The 17546-nt window shown below is 37.0% G+C and overlaps 2 protein-coding genes and 1 long non-coding RNA gene across 4 annotated transcripts; 2 read left to right on the forward strand and 1 right to left on the reverse strand.

The window, feature by feature from the left end:
• LOC143464635 (galactose-3-O-sulfotransferase 2-like) lies at positions 1-4428 on the reverse strand. 2 transcript variants are annotated; one of them, XM_076962521.1, is made up of 7 exons: positions 3605-4425; positions 2303-2416; positions 1484-1665; positions 1124-1363; positions 893-1040; positions 625-750; positions 1-429 (listed from the first exon to the last, which is right to left on the reverse strand). In XM_076962521.1, exons 1-7 carry the CDS (start codon positions 3827-3829, stop codon positions 109-111), a joined length of 1356 nt encoding a protein of 451 aa, XP_076818636.1. In that variant the 5' UTR covers positions 3830-4425; the 3' UTR covers positions 1-108. The 2 variants fall into 2 exon arrangements, with proteins under 2 accessions (XP_076818636.1, XP_076818638.1); XM_076962523.1 differs by lacking the exon at positions 625-750 and having other exon boundaries at positions 3605-4428.
• Positions 4429-5354: 926 nt separating this feature from the next.
• Positions 5355-12203, forward strand: LOC143465833 (DNA mismatch repair protein Mlh1-like). Its single transcript, XM_076964332.1, has 15 exons — positions 5355-5586; positions 6047-6208; positions 6686-6776; positions 7083-7230; positions 7475-7667; positions 7979-8098; positions 8176-8271; positions 8504-8602; positions 9180-9263; positions 9452-9555; positions 9657-9784; positions 10178-10350; positions 10624-10785; positions 10973-11121; positions 11320-12203. Exons 1-15 carry the CDS (start codon positions 5443-5445, stop codon positions 11576-11578), a joined length of 2112 nt encoding a protein of 703 aa, XP_076820447.1. The 5' UTR covers positions 5355-5442; the 3' UTR covers positions 11579-12203.
• A 159-nt stretch (positions 12204-12362) lies between these two features.
• On the forward strand, positions 12363-14289 carry LOC143465834 (uncharacterized). The gene is made up of 2 exons (XR_013118667.1): positions 12363-12877; positions 13748-14289. It is a non-coding gene; the product is annotated as an uncharacterized LOC143465834 (long non-coding RNA).
• The last annotated feature ends 3257 nt before the right edge of the window (positions 14290-17546 follow it).

A 17546-nucleotide genomic window follows, 5' to 3' on the forward strand; every position in this document is an offset into this window, starting at 1 on the left:
GAATAAACACACAAAAGTAAAATTTCAATTTCTTAGCAAAATAGATGGCAATATACCGTATTACTGATATAATATTTACTAAAACCCTATAGCGATATATCACAAACGTTATATGGGACATCCACCGTGATTGTCAACCATATAGCGAGCTAGATCGTAGGACAACACTTTGTCTCTGTTCTCTAGTTTTAACAACTTCCTGTAAAGAATATTGACGAGATAAGTGTCGTTGTAGGTCTTCGGGATCGAATTGAAAAGATCTTTGAAATCAAACTTGCGTTTTATTATCCCGTTGCTATCGTTCTGCAAACTCGTTGTAACTCCCCTCAGTTTTCTGAGTTTCGTGATATCGTCGTCCATTCTCTCACGTCCGTATTCATCCACTTTCCTCCATAATGTGGCGTTGAAGTGACGGTATAAGAATATATCCTGCATAGAACTTACTTCAAGATTTTGTAGATATAAAGGCAAGTTAGCTTTTGCCTGATAACATTTACCAAGTAGTTCTTGGTTTTCAGTGGTTCTGTTACAGTGATAGAAAGTTCATATTCAAGCTAAGATGCGTGATAAATTCACATGAATACGTTGTATAGCCTACCGCCTTGAATTTGTCAGTAATCTTACCAGCTTAAACATTTTCTCAAACTTAGCGCATCTTTCTGGATAATCATCCAGGTTATAATGACGATAATTTTTCACTTTTTTGTTTTCATCAAATAACATGTCTTCCCATGTCATGTTCATCACATTCTAAAAAATTACTCTCTTGAAGAAATCTTGTCTTTTTCACGGAAATTATTAGATGTGGTTTGAACAATTTACTTTTAATAATTAATAAATAATTATTAATTTAGCGATTAGTAATTTAATTAGTAATTTCAACTAATTTTACCTTTAACATAATCAACGATTCGTCCATGTGTTCATTTATCATTACCAGATCAATTCCGGAATCAAGTATCGCAATATTCTTCTTCATTTCCTCCTCGTCTTCAAGGTATGGATCTAATCCCAAATCGTAAGCTTGCGGATTTTTACTTCTGTTATACAAATATTTTGCAACTTTTGATATTTAGCGTAAAAATCTTAAAAATCACGTAAAAATTAAAATCAACAAACTCACCTGAAGAAATAAGGGATATTTTGATGAAGATTTTCAAAAGCTAAATCAGAATATTCCAGCACGTCAATATTCCGACCTTCAGCTATATGCAAGTATGGGTAAAGAAAACAGTTTGCTTGCAGTTGTTTCTCCACTTTGACCTTTAGTTCGCTCAAGCCTTCCCCTGGCATATGTTTACCGTAGTAGAAGTTGAACGATGATTGAAACTGTGCCCAGGGTTGGCGAATGATGGTAAATACTCTTTCAAAATTGACGTTAAGAATAATTTACATTGTACTTGATATTCACGAAAAGCTATCTAACAGTAAGCAGTAACAACGTGTTTATCAACTTTAACGTAGCTATTGATGTTACCATTACCTGGCTCTTTTTGGCATCATATTTTTAACTAGAGTTAGATTTAAGCGGCTATGTCTATAAATGGCCGTTTTCATGCATTCGTTCTTCTTGTCTGTTCCAGTGGCATTTTTCAAACGAAACAAGAACCTTTGTTGCATACTGCCCGGGTATCCTCCAAGAAATGGATTTACATAGCAAAGCTCCTGGATTTACAAACTAGGTCTTATTAATAAAAAGTGAGCTTACAGTTGAACAGTCAGAAATTGACAACAAGCGGTGTCAGTCGACCGGTTTTTTCAAAGCTCGTCTTAAATTATAAACGCTTAGCAAACGGGTTGATAAATAGATATTTTACGTTTCTGTAATACATTCAGTTTTTTTTATTCATTCAATTTTTTATGCTTACTATAACACATTCATTGTGTACCTCCTGTATGTTAATGTATAAGTACAGTGGAATTCGCAGTTTCAACAACTTCAAAACTTTTGCAATGTTAGAATAAACTAAAAAATACATTTAAGCATCAAAATCACGCAAGCGTGCACAATTTACCATTCATCATTTCTGCTTGAAATTAGAACTGACGGAAGAGCAAAACGTGACAAGTAGGACAATATGAAAGTTCGTGTACAATGGCGTATAAAAATGGAGTCACTTTCAACGGTGTAAGGTTTTTCTCGGTTATTAAGGGACTCTAAGATTAATGTATTACACATAATAACTCCTTACCGGTGAATTGTAACATTTTTTATTAAGGGTATGTTCTATTAAATTTTAAAGAAATATTAGAAATGAAAGACGCCAACGAAAGGTAAAATTGGTTAGAGATAAATATTCACCTGTTGTAAAGAATTCCTTTTAATGTAACGGACGGCGATACTCTTCACAGTTGTGCTTCCCGTCTTATGAGTTTTTACAAATACAAACGGTCTCCACGTTAAGCACTGTTCAGGCTAAATATAAGCAAATATTGTTATCTTTATCTGCTTAGCGTGTTATTCAATTCAGAGACAGCTTAGCTACTGTATGGTCTGATCTGTAGTCAAGGAAGTTTATGGCTTAGAAAAACCGCTAATGACTCAGTGTGTTTGTTTATGAAGTGAAATAACTTGAAGCACAGTTACACGCATGTTTTTTCGGTAGTTTTGTGCATGGATTAAGCTGCCTAAGTTACCTCGTGTATATACAGAGATGTAACCAGAATGAATCTGGTGCTAAAACACCATTTCAAAAACTTTTCGTCTGCGAAACCCTGCAGGGTTATTTAAGTCGACAAGGAACCCTCAATACGCTAGAAACGTCAAATAAACATAAACGGTTTTTGCTTAATTTGTCGTTATTTAGGTTTGGTGAAGTGAAGAAGCTTAAACAAAATAAAGCGTTCATGTATTTATTTCCTAATTTCAGCCAAAGTTTCATCATATTCGTACAATACAGTTTCTTAAAGTAAGTTTCTATGTTAACAGGGAGCCAAGCCTGATTGACACAAACATAGTATATAAAGATTATGTGGTAGTTTCACTCGTGTACGCGCTCGCCTCCAAATACATACCTTATCAGTTGGCTATTGCACCTGTTTAGTCACTTTCCTGAGCTAATTGGGATTGTTAAGTGCTAGGCTACTAACCAGTTAGCCTATTGTAACTTTTGCTAAGTCAAACAGAACCGGTAGGCCAGACTGCTATCTTTGCATACTGCGCGGCGGACATAAATTTCGTACTTTTGTAATGCGCGGTTGACCAATTTCCTTATCAATTTCGGGACATATTTGCACGGAACTTTGGTTCCAGTTGAGTAGAGTAAAAAAGAAACTAAACAGAAACACAAAACCGGCAAAAACTGCAGTCTGGCCCGTAGATGCGGTTATGGTAAATTAGGTGACAGACAACTTGGTCAAGGAGGGCAATGGGGGTTTGGTACAGTTGCTCACAGCCAAATCATCCCTCCGCCGAGAGGTATTAGTGCTCTTTAATAATTTGAGTAGGCTATTAAACGACATTGCTGTTATAAATATCGAATTTTAACCGTCTTTTATGGATACAATTTCTCTATGGAACCCACAGTGAGAAACTCTGAGCTAAAGACTCCAGAAATAAGACAAACACAATGCAATGCGTACCAATAAGAATGAAATCCCTTACCTGTCTATCATCGTACTGTTGAGCCATTGAAGCAGAGGAAATCTCTTTCTGACTTATGTTGCTAACTATTTTCAGGGGAAGATCCGCTGCTGCTATTCTATTTGTTGTTAATAGACTTTGATTGTAATAAAAAGCAATGGCATACAATGCAAATATCAAAGCTATTAACGCTTTAGTTTTTTTGAGTCGTCCATTTAAATATCTCCAATTTATAACGTTGCTCATTTTAAGGAAAATCAATCAAAATCTACAGCAGCAAATTAACTACACTCCCATATCATAACTCATAAACACTATGTCTGTTACTTATCAATGAATAGGTTGAACTCTCATTCGATAAATATTGCACAAAAGCATTTTAACACACCGAGCCATTTTCACGCATCACAATTTTCTTGGTCACATGTTTCTGTGTTAATTACAGAATATTATCACCAGCTGAATAATTGCAAAATGTCTCGAATACTTCCATTCGAATGTCGAATGTCTCGAATACTTCTTTGTTTGTTGTTCTTACTGACATGTCTGTTTCGATTCAAGGTTCTTCCGTTTTAACGATTCACTTTTTATATAGGTCAGACAGAGGACGGTAACTGCCACAAAAGTACTTTCTTTGAAAGATTAAGATCACCTGATAACAAGACAGTTCTAATAAAGCTTTCGTCAACTTCATTTGTATTGACGTACAGCTTGGATACAGGTATTAGCTTCATATTATTAACATCATCCCACTGCATTTGTTAGAGCCCAGTGCTCTATGCAACAGAGATCTATCAATTGATTTCCGAACGTTGGCAGAGCAAAGAATAGCAAACCATCGCAAAGCGGATGCGTGAGACTGTGTTGTCGGGCTGTTGCGCGACTTGAAATGTGGCAGATAAACAATTCCTTGTCACACATACGCGCGTTGGTATGCCAACATGTATACGGATACTGAACACTCTAAATATGTTCGGTATTGACATGTCCCACTTTGCCCCACTTTGCCCTATTACCGCCAAAACCAACCAAAGAGATTCCTTTAGATATGGGAAGTTCTAGTTTTATAACTTTTTCTTAGTTTTATGAATTTACTTGCCAAAAAATTTCAATTGAAAAACTGTTCTCAGCCCGAGGATTATGACACCATGCCATAATGCTAAATTTTGTCGTACAATGAAAATATGAACTTTTCCCACTCATTGAATTCACAACACTGGGGCTTCCCCCTCAAACGGCGCGAAGCATTGATCAGGGGGTTTCAAGATTTTCGTCACCGTCAACATGCCAGCCTGACAAGAAAGTAGGGCAGTTTTCAACGAGAAATCGTGCTTTCAAAGACGCAATTTTTGGCGTGTCAGCGTGCACTGAAGCCTGAATTGTTTGTTTATTTGTTATAAATTGTCGTTCAAACAACCCGTTTTTGTTTGTTTATGATAAGTCGACGTGATGAGTAAAATATTCGCAGTGCAGGTGCCACACTGTACACTATATGGTTTGTTAGACTGCTACCTACCTTACAGGCTACAGCCATTGCATGTATAGCTTAAGATCGAATCCGGCCTAGCAAGCAATTTTTGCATGCGGTTCAGCTTTCATTCTTCAGTTCTTGTTGCAATTGCTCTGCTGCTGGTTGTGTTGTATTAAATGAAGTGAAACTAGCTCACAGAAAAAGTTGAGACTGGAACAGTGCCCTAAAGGAAGTAGCTTTCTAGGCTACATGCAGTATTTAAAAAAATTACTTTTGACAAAGTTACTTTATATGCAAGCATGTGCATGCACTGTAAATGTATTCCTCCTAACGATGTTGTTGGTGAATCTCAAAAGTATTTTTGATATTTCAGGATAATTAAGTGTTGATGGATGCCAGACAGACTGTTATAAGAAGACTCGATGAAAAAGTTGTTAATCGAATTGCTGCTGGTGAAGTTATACAAAGACCTGCTAATGCTGTGAAAGAATTGCTCGAAAACTCACTGGATGCCGGCGCCACCTCTATAACTGTATGTTTTCACCATTGTGGTTATTGATGTCATACACTTTAATCTTAAACTTATGAAAATCTCTGTTTTAATCAAACTTTGTGACCATTTTTTCACAACTTGCGGTCACCAAACTTATCTGTGCACATTGACCATTAAACATGTCAATGCCTTTTCTGAAGAAAATTTTTAAACACATGTTTAATTACAGTCAATTATAGTTATGTGCAAATACTTTGACAAAATGCATCTATCCATAACTGAATGTAAGTGTAGCCAGGGCTCTGGCGTGACGTGCAATCATTGTCCAGCTCAAATCATGCGGAAACTTCCCAGGCAGAGGATATTATGCGTATTATAGTTCATGTCATACTATGACAGTCTTATCATAATTTCGAGGTTGTTCAATTAATATTTGAATTATATCATATTGTTATCCGTTATATCATATTGTTGTTAGTTGTAGTATGTATACTTGAAGGTATCCATCAAATTTGGTGGGTTGAAACTGTTACAAATACTTGACAATGGCCATGGTATACACAAGGATGATTTGGAAATCGTTTGCGAACGATTCACCACAAGCAAGTTGAAGGAATTTGATGATCTGAAAGCAATCAGCACATTTGGTTTCAGAGGCGAGGTGATTCTGTGAATTAAGTATAATTTAGTTTATGTAACTCTAAGACAAGATTTTGCACTTAAAATACCTGTAACTAATTTTTTTTACATCGTGCCTTCTATGACAATAGTTCCTGGCTAGTACATCTATCATCTATAAATAATTGTATATATATGTGCATGCCTATGTATGTGTGTGCATTGTGCAATTGACTAACATGGTCAGTATGTTTGTCTCTCAGCTGCAAACCAGAAATCCTTTGTAACAGCGTTTGTGGTGTTATTGTTAACGGTGGGGAAATGTTAAAGTTAATTTTAAAATTATGTCTCAAATGATAGTATTGATGCATAGGACAAGTAATTGATTAGTATAGAAGACATGCGACACAATGAACAGACCTTCAAACCAGTTTATACATCGTCCATTGTCTCTACTTATATATGGTATATATATTACACATCTATGAGGATTAATTAACTTATAATATGTTCCTTGCAGGCATTAGCCAGTATTAGTCACGTGGCGCATCTCTCCATAGTGAGTCGTACTCCAAACACACAGTGCTCATACAAGGCTTCTTATTTGGATGGTAAGTGCCACATAAAACCATGTTTATATATTTCCCATACTTTCTGCTCAGTTACATTTATTTATGATTTTTCTTTTTTCTTTTTTAACGGTCAATAATGACGAAAATGTATTACAGTGTTGTTTGTTTGCATAAAATGTAAAAACACTTGCTAAATTATTCATTCAGCCAAATTTCTTGAGAGAAATTTGTCGTGAAAACATTGCAGATATTTTAATGTTCTGTTATCCTTTGCCCTGTATTTCTCGTAGTTATTACTCCTAGTAACACTTGAGCATCCTACAGTGGTTATCGTAATATTATCAGGAAGATTGAAAGAGAAGCCGAAGCCAACCGCTGGAAACGTTGGTACACAAATTACCGTAGAAGATTTATTTTACAATGTTCCCACCAGGCAAAAAGTCTTTAAAAGTCCATCAGAGGAACACCAAAAAATAGCAAATGTCATTACCAGGTGAGGGAACATCTCAATAAGTTTAAAATCAATTCGTGTCAACACCTCATCAAATGTGCATCATATTATCCAAATTTTGCACGATGGTATAGTACGATATGATAATCTTTATTCTCGGACTGAGAAAAGCCTTTGTACGACTTAAACTCGGCGATGATTTCTAATCATTCGAGCCTAATGATGTATATATGGAAGTTATATTCTCTGTTTGTGACAAAAATACTACTACGAGCATTTTTGAAAGGTATGCGGTTCATAACTCTGGTATATCATTCACGCTACGGAAATTGGACGGTGAAGCAGCATTATCTAAAGGTGTGAGTGTAAAGACACAAGCCGGCGCAACTTGTATTGAAAATATTGCTTCCCTGTTTGGAAGATCTGTCGGCGGAGAATTAATTGAAGTACTTCAAGAAGATAAACCTTTTAAATTGAAAGTAAGTTGTTAGCTGTCGTATTTGATTTCTCCGATCTAAAACTACTAAACTATTGAATTAAAATTTATTTTTAAGTTGTGGAGTTACTTTAATTTGAGTGAATTCTTTTTTGTATTAAGCCAAGTCAAGCTAATGACTTTTCATTCAATGTACTGTGTATTATAACAGTTTAATTTTAAAGTAGTTTTGACTAAAACAGAAATTGGTATGAAAGGGTTCTGACGTTTCAAATTAAAGTTCGAATTGTCTTGCCTTTTGAAGTAAAGTATAGTTGTTTGTCCAGATAAATGATCGTTTTACGTTTTATGTAGATCAATGGTTACGTCAGCAACGCAAACTGTTCCATGAAAAAAATGGTCTTTCTTCTCTTCATAAACAATCGCCTTGTCGAGTGTTCTGGCTTAAGACAAGCACTTAACGCGGTTTACCAGGTAATGGGATTTTCTGCAGTCATTTCGCAGGATGATGCGTATTTCATGCACCAATGACATGTTGGATTCTACCTCAGGCATATCTACCAAAGGGTGGTCATCCATTTGTATATTTAAGTTTGAAAATGGACACAAATAATCTTGATGTTAACGTTCATCCTACAAAACATGAGGTAATTTGATGATAGTGTAACACAAGCTAATGTTGCTGTTATCCTGTTAGCATTTTTTCAGCAAATATTATGTGTTACACTTCGACTTGTAAATAAAAGATCTTACTTGGTTTAGGTTGGTCATATTGGGCAGTGCATGTTACATAATGTGTGATTTTTCAAATAAATGTAAATGCTGGATACTGGTTCTATTATTTCTATCCTGGTGTATTTTACATTTAATGTCATGCAGGTGCGTTTCTTACATGAAGAAGCCGTCATAGAAAGTGTACAGACCGCAGTGGATGCTGCATTGCTGAAATGTGATTCTTCTAGAAAGTTCTACACCCAGGTTGGTTTAGTATCAGTGGCTATTGGGATATGCTAACAGAAAAGTGTCTTGTGAGATAACTTTGCCTAGCATACCGTGCATGTATCCAATATACCAGAGCTTCTCAAACTATAGATCGCAACCTCGCTCATGGTCGGAAACAAATTTAACTTTTATAAATTGAATTGTTTTTTTTGTTATTTTTTATTCGCTTTGCATTTGTATGATTTCGCCGAAACAAAGACAAAAATACCACTTGAGATTTGTGATTGGACGTTTATTGTTTTAACATCATTAACCTGTAGGCTACCCATGAAGGCTACCTCTCAAGGGGTCGCATGGAAATTTACTTTCTAAAATAGGGTCGCAGAACAGCAAAGTTTGAGAAGCCCTGCAATATACAAGTATATACGGTCCCTGTGTTGTATATACAGTATCTAAACTAAGTTACTCTCCTCAGTTACGTTTTCTAGTGTATTCTTCGAATGTATGTATAGTTTGTGAGTAAACGCTCTTCAGTTTTACATTACTTTAGTACTCACTTTTACTTTCTTCCTCTCACTTAAACGCAATCATGATTTTTTTATTTGTATTACAGAAGCTGATACCTACCTCGTTGAAAGTTTCATCTGATGAAAAATCTTCATCAAAAGATAAACAGCCTACTCAGAACAACGCGGATGTAAGTAATTTGTGACACCTGTGGTTTTAAACTCCTGGTAAATGTTAAAATTCAAAGTAAATCCTATTAGCAGCACTTGCAATTACTATGATGCAGAAATGTATGTTTTTATTGGATTAACTACTCTCCCACCAAAATATTACTTTTAGTAAATGTTTAAACCAATGTTAATTTTCTCTATAAATCAGAAGCCAACAAAAAAATATGACCATCAACTAGTTCGCACCGACAGTAAATTGCAGAAACTCGATAGTTTTCTACAAAGACCACAGACCAGCACCGATCCAAAAAGGTATATTTTTGATTCGCTTAATTTTACTTGAGCGTGACCTAAAAGACAAAGACAAAGGCATTTGGTGATTACATGTTTTATACCATTTCTTTGTATAAAAGTTTAAAAAAACTGCCGCCAAAAAGAACGAACACAGACGAGACCGTTACGAATTTTCCGAAGAGAAGACAGATTCGACTGACAAGCGTTCTAGAGTTGCAGGAATCTGTAGAATCATCGAAAGATGACGGTGGGCTTTATTGGTTAATATAAGACACTGTGTTTTGCACAGAAGACAGTCGTTTGCATGATCTCGTCTTCTAGTGAGTTGTCAATTGTGCAACAAAACTCTTTTACCTATAATACCAGTATCTCTGTTTACTATTTGTAAGCGCGCCATCTGTGTATTCTACTTGAATTAGAAGTTATTTATAAGCGGTTAGATATTTAAGTAGGAAGATATGAGCAGCGAAACTTTTTAAGAGGAAAATATGCTACTAACAGTTAAAAAATAACAAAAAAATCGGTTTTGATTACTTGCTTAAGAAGTGACTTTCAGAATTTTGATTTCAGTGCAAGAGAAAATTGTAGCATTTCCAGCAAAACTTTTCTGCACCGAATTCCAGCATTGTACTTTTTTCAGATATTACAAAACTGCTTCACGATCACACTTTCGTTGGATGCGTTGACGCGGAATTAGCCCTGATTCAACATTCAACAAATCTTTATCTTGTCAACACCGCAAAGTTGACGCAGGAATTATTTTATCAAATTATGCTGCGAGATTTTGGCAATTTTGCCATGTTTCAACTTTCCGTAAGTTACAATTGAAATAATATCATTCTCGGTTTTCAATTTATGTTCAACACTGTGGCAAAAAATGGAACACAGCTTTTGCTGTTTGGTTATAACAACTACAGTACTATATGATACCATACGCTGTCACATAAAATTAACAATAAGATAAAACAGGGAAAATTTTGTTGTGTGGCGTCAAATCTTTATCCTTGTACTGAGAAAAGTCTTTGCCCAAACTTAACTCAGCGATGATTCCACAACATTTATTGCATAATCTTACGTTTCTCACAGGAACCCGCATCAATCTTCGAACTCGCTATGCTCGGGTTAGAGTTGAAAGAATCTGGATGGTCACCGGCAGATGGCAGTAAGGAGAACCTTGCCAAATATATCGTCACTTTCTTATCAGGAAAAGCAAATATGCTCAAGGATTACTTTTGCCTTGACATCGTTGTAAGTATTTTCCCAACCGACAGTAAGCTTCTGTCTTTACGGCAATTTATCCTACTGTTTATAAACGGTGTTTTGAGGAGTTTTTGGTTTCGTATTTCAATCGTGTCACTCACAATTTTGTTGTCTGTGTTTGACAGTGGCAGAGAGTGAAATTCACCAATTGTTTATAATTTGTCTATTTTCTCAGGACGAAAACATCGTTGGGATTCCCCTGCTATTGAAAAACTATTCGCCTGAGTTGGAGCGGCTCCCTTTGCTTGTTTTGAGGTTGTCGACTGAGGTTAATTGGGAATCGGAAAAAGCTTGCTTCGACACGTTTTGTCGAGAAATGGCTCGGTAATTTCCTACTCGTATAACACAGCTGGGAAATATTTGAAAGTCGTTCCCAGCAACGCCCCGATTTTACGACCTAAATTTCCAAGATAAGTTTGTTTTATCGTTGGCATTTTACCGCAGTCAATATTCGACCCGCGTCATATGACAGCTCTAGTTAGTCCTTTGTAGCAGTGTCATAATAGACATCTCACGTCTTAGGTTTTACACGGTGCGGAGAGGAATCACCGACAGTTCCGAACCTGAGGAGGCCAGCATTGCTAGCTCAGAATCATCTAAAACTGACTCTCCCGGCCCCGATGAGAACGGGAAGGCTGCGAGTTGCAATTGGACTATAGAACATGTCGTATACCCTGCGATACGTTCTTATCTTAAACCAGGTTCAAATGCCAAAGATGACGGCACTTTCATACAGCTCGCAAACTTGACTGACCTTTATAAGGTCTTCGAGAGATGCTAGAATTGTGACATATGTGATGACGTCATCTGGTCATTGAGCCGGAATGTACGATTCGAAACTCCGTGTTGGGTTTTCAACGCGAAGTTTGATGTCGATGCAGTGTTGGTTGTGTTATTCATTTCTAATTTTCCGCTGGTTTTGTTTTGGAAGAACTAGACCAGAGAAAAATGACGTTTTGTTATCTTTTAAAATGTTCACTTAAAAGTTGAACCTAAATAGTGAATTAAAGATAGAAGAAAATGCCCTCAGTTAAATACAGTCAGACGACGTTAATCTGGATCACTCATTTTCGTCGAAAATGTCGGTTTAGACTTGTTGATGTATTCGGATAATCAACATATAAAATTGCCGACTTCAAAAAACAAAACTCAACCAACACGATAGGCTACTCACAGTCTTCTTGCCTGTTTTTTTGTCGTATTGAATAAATTTACGTTTACGTCATTTTACGTTTACGTATTTTACGTTTACGTCACAACACGCAGTTTGGACTAAACTAGATTAAGACGGGGTGAAACATTTGTGAACCCAAAAAGAACCGTATTAAAGATTCATTTGTGTTCAAACTGACTGCTACAAGAAAAACATTAGAAATTATGGTCAATAAATGCACGTAAGAAACTGACTGAAGTGTGACAACTACAGTATAAGAACTTGCCCGATTAGTATGTGTGGCATCTGTCGAAATCCGGATTAGTCGTTTTTTTTTATTGATTTTGCATAAACCGTTCCTAAATTGTTAGATTCAAACAGCAAAGGTTTCCACATCAAAGGGGCAAAATCCATTCCTGGCACTAGATTCTTGCATAACAGACATGCCAGGGTTAGGATGAACGAAACCTGACTGTGTATTCCTCAATTGAATTCCAAGCGTAAAGGGCCTGGCACTAGGAAAACATGTTGCCGGTACAAGGAAACGATATTATATGTACCTGTGTGAAAGAAAGATACGAGCTTGTCGTCAGATACTGACAAGTTGTAGACAATTAAAGCTATGCCGCTGGGCTGATATACCTCTTTGATGACGTAGCCTGAAGTCTAAATCACTGGCCTACGTATCTAGGAAATTTAGCAGGAAACATGTTATGTTACTAAGCATCATAAAGTTATTTGTCGTGTACTTTTTATCGCTCGCTAAACTAAGCAAATAAACCTATGGCAACACAGTGTTTGCCTAATATTCTCATATAAGCGCTTGTTGCCTGTTTTAGCCTGAAACTAGTGCGTATATGCTGCAGTAGAGAGACGCTAAAGTAGAAATACGAAATGTGCTGTGGTTTTTTCAAGAGTATTTTTAAGGTGAGAATTTGAATATTTCGTATTGTTTTATCAGCAGCGACCAAAACCGAAAAACTACAATTGCAATAAACGCAACGCAAGAATTATATAAAATCAATTGCAGTAGGGATAACAGATTTTGGGTAGGTTAAATACTTGAATGCATTCCAGTAGGGATGTGCCGCGAGGAAGATTATTCGGGTTCGTGCAAACCCGAATATCATGAAGGTCGACACGAACGAATCCCGAATCTATTCGTATTAGAACCAAACAATAAAATTTCATCCAAAATTTGTGAAATCTTGCTTGTAACATGATGTAATCGATAAACAAATCGCTTTCTGTCGAAAATTAGTGTTTAAAAAACGATTAAAAAAGCAAAATCGTCAGAAAAACGACCTTCATTGTAAATACTGCTTACTCTAGTTTAGCTTTATCGGGAAACTGGATCATCATTTTTAACAAAAGTCAGTAATTTTATAAGTAATACTGTATTCGGTTTCGCCATTGTTGGTATTCGTGTTCGCCCGAATCTTCCATAAAGGCGTTATTCGGCGAATCTATTCGGGTTTGGGTTCGTATCGGCCCATATTCCTACATTCCAGTACCAAGCCACATTTTAAAATTTGTTCAAGTTAATTTTGCAACATGACTTAGCATGCGATTGCCAGTTAGGAGTATTGAGCTCAATCATTCCAACTTGCTTATGTAGCCTAAACCTGTTGCTGGTGAAACATTTGCTTGTACAAGTATATAGCCTTTAGTAAAGTGTACTATGTAAACTGTAGGCAATTTCATAGAAATTTAAAATAGATGGTAGCCTATGTGTCCTGCAAGTTACAATCCCTTAGGCTGAACTTACCGGTATGCTGTTTTGTACTTGTCTTGCAGTGCCTTCGGAAGACACTTTGCTGCTGTTGTGGAGCAGCTTTCTTCGCTTGCTGTCCGTGTTGCCGCAAAATAATTTGTTGTGTTGCCATCTGCAAGTGCTGCTGCGGTTGCTGTGATGACGACGAGGATGACGATTAATGCTACGTCATAAGCTAGCCAGTGTTTCCGACATCTACCTGTTCAACAAACTTGATTCTTAATTTCTTTTCTTCGGCCATTAATAATGAAATTAGTAAAAAGCGATACATTACACTTTTCATGGGGCGTTTCCATCCGATATGATTTTCTAGTATTTAGTAGCAAATTGAAGCGGTGTAACCGTGTTTGTTGAAAGTTTATCTTACACGTCATCAAATAGGCTATATTTTGCGTACGGGTTATTTAATTTCGTTGCATGTCAAGATGTTTTGAATGACTGTCTCGCCCAAATCTGTATCGCTATACTATTGCTTGCGACCTACGTGAAAGTGCTGAAATTGAAAAGTAAATCTAACTTCAAAACTGAATAGGCCTAGGCCTGTAGCATTAAATCTTGCAGCTTTTGTTTTGTGACTGTCAGTTTGCAAATAAGTCGAAAAGCTCGATCCCTGCATCTGTGTTCCTAAAGGGTTTCGTAAACATCATGAAGATCGTTTTGGAAGACGACTGACAGACATGGATACGACATCAAAAGGAACTAAGATTTTTTATGACTCCAGAAAACAGTCTTCTACTTATTTGGAAGGCTGCGTGTTAATTGTGCTCGGCATCAGACCAATGTCGGAATTCGCATTAATAGTACTTGGGAAACGGAAAATGGTACCCACGTGAGTACTGTACGTACACGCTGTGGACGCCCTTGGTAGTCGTGATAATCATAATGCAAATTAGTGAGCCCAGAAACGCAAGCGCATATGAAGCAATGCATTTAACCAAAGACTATAAAAAAGGAAAAATAAAAACTTAAAAGAATACGTCACAAGCTTTAAGGAATACGTCCAAAGGAATACGTCACAAACTTAAAGGAATACGTCAAAGGCGTTTTTCGCCACAGTTTCAGCTTAATTTCTTTTCACATAGTAATATGACTATTGGTTAACCTGTAAGTTATAATAGTTACGTCATCTCCCCATGCTTCTTCAAATATTTGTTTTAATTTCTCGCGTTATTATAACTCACGGTACGCAGCTCACTAACCACAAAATGTAGATTATCTACAATCCTTTCAAAGGCCCCTCGGAAATTCCACTTCAAAATGTTTAAGGATAGGCCTAATACTGCCTACCCAATAAGTCTAATACCATTGGAAAATCAACAATATCAAACAAATTTTTTCATCCCGTCTCACAATTAAGTCGAAAACCAAATCCAATGAATTAACCCAACACCGAAAAGCAAAAGCACTCCGCCGCGTCAACAACACCCTGACTGACGTGTCAGAAATCTCGAATAAATTCGTAGTCCTACTCATAATGGTTGCATTGCAAAAAATCAGGATTTTAGCGGCAATCATAACTTTCGGGATAACGCTTTGCGGGATATTGTTGTTTATGGTAGTTAGTTTTCTGCTTTGCAGACCCGAAAACACCGTGTGCGTTTTCTTTATTGAGAGTGAAGGCTTGCAACCACCGCCGAGATTTAAACGTAAGGTGGCAGTGTTGCGGTTAGAGTTGGGCTATTTGACAGCCCATCAGTTTGATTGTTAATCAGCAGGCGGTATTCCAAAAAGATACAGAAAGCTTTCTTTTGAATAAGGTTGACTAGAGTGAGTTACATGACCGGTCACCATGACAACTATTATCCCTATACTTGCTTCTATCACACGCCATAAATGGCATTTTAACTCAACGTTTGTAAATCACGTTAAAAGGCGTGATGAGACGCTCTCTTTCCAGATTAAGTTTTGTTTGCTTTTTTGACTCTTGAGATACTCTTGTGTACTTTATCGCAGATTTATCTCCGACCTGTGAGCTTAATCGTGGCTCCAACCGCTGTGTAAATGAAGACGTCCATTGAAAACATAGGCAGAAGAAATCCGTCTCTGACGACATATTTCTCTCGTCCGCAATAACAGCCGAGTAAAAATGTTTTTAGTTGAAAAGGATCCAAAATACATTCGCGTCAAATATCGAAACAATTCAAAACGTTTTACTTTAAACGGCAGCAAGGCATGTGACGTGTGTAATGTGAGATGTAGAAAGCACCAGAGAAGCCATTTACGTAATTGCACAGTTTTCACCGCATAATTTCCTTACTGCTGGAGGCTCTAAAAAGTTTAGGAAGTAAAATACAAATAATAACAAATAGTAAGTGGCCGGTTTTATATAAAAGGTGTGGTGGTGGCCGCCAACCACATTTAATGCTCAAACTCGTATAAAAGTAAATAATTATATTCTACAGTTACGTTGGCCCTCTAATACTATTTGGTATTTGTTATTGTTTATGAGCTCATAATCGTGATGTCAGTCGGTCGGTCACTTTCTCTACACCAGTGCACAATTTCTTTGTTTTCTTCAAGACGTCATTTGCAGTATGACGTCACGACCCTCGTTTCGGCGGAGAAAACAGAGAGAGAGAAAATTCACGCGCTTTGGGGGAGAAAAGAGGCAGATTTGAAGAATAGAAACAGCGGGACGCTTGATTACACACAAGCATTGTCGTAGTGGACAGAGGGTTAAATACGGACGGGTAACCCACAATCATTTTTAGCAGAAAAAAGTACAGTATACTGTAAGTTTTTCCAGGGCACTTGCTGACAGAGTGTCTTAGTGCGCTTACCATTTGCCCAGGCGAAAGGGAGACTGTTGATAGCTCTAAAAACAGTGTGCGCAGAAAGTGAGCATGTTGTTATTGCCATATTGTTAAGGTTTAGACCAGGTTTCAGGAAAGCCGCAGATGTAACTTTACTACTTGTGGCTGACAGGGGTAAATAGAGCTTTCAGTTTCACTTGCACCGAACGAAGTTCTTTCTACATTTTGTTTAAAAGGTGGAAGTACCTATTCTGACTGACAAGTACGTCTAATAATTAATGCACCGTCTGTGGTTGAATGGTAAACATACACAGATAAAAATGGTATCAACCGTCGGTTTTTTGAGGAAAACTTCGCATAGACACAGCGAGATCTGTGATTTCAGAAATTGACATTTTTAAAGGTTAACGCTGCTGAAATTTGTAAACTGCTTAAAGCGTAAATAGACCCTTTAAGGTTTTCTAAGACACTTTTGGTTGTTGTTGAAAAAACTGGTTTATAGGGTAAAGATTTTGATATTAAAAGAACGTTTCCTATAGATAGGGCAAGTAAATATGAACTGACAGATCGCTCTTTTCGCAAAGGTGTGCTTGAAAGATTAATTTGACTCACAGGTTACCGGCATATTAAGTTACATCCTGTGAACACATTCGAGTCATTGGGACATACGACTCGTAGCGAGTCGCCTTAGTTGAAATCGTAGCCTACGATAGCCGACAGTGTATATTGCGGTTTGTGAAAAAATGTTCAGCGTGAAAAATAGCTACAGACAGAAGTAAGATTTCTTCAGTAAAGTTTGTACATGGATCGTGATACATACCCAGCTATTACCTACTTCGAACATTTAATTACAAAGCGTAGTAGCCTAGCGTTCTATCAGGCAGATTAATCTTTGTATAAAAGTCGAAAATCGATTTCAGGTGACTTTCTTGTCACAGCATGAAAGTCAATGTCATGCTTTCACCCGTTTAAAAGTCAACGCTGCCAGCTAATGCATTCATACTGGCTGGTGAGCTATCGTAAATGGACGGGCCAAACATGATTTAAAATACGGCACAACATTTTTTAT

This window comes from Clavelina lepadiformis, chromosome 7 (assembly GCF_947623445.1).
Source record: "Clavelina lepadiformis chromosome 7, kaClaLepa1.1, whole genome shotgun sequence".
Taxonomy (NCBI): domain Eukaryota; kingdom Metazoa; phylum Chordata; class Ascidiacea; order Aplousobranchia; family Clavelinidae; genus Clavelina; species Clavelina lepadiformis.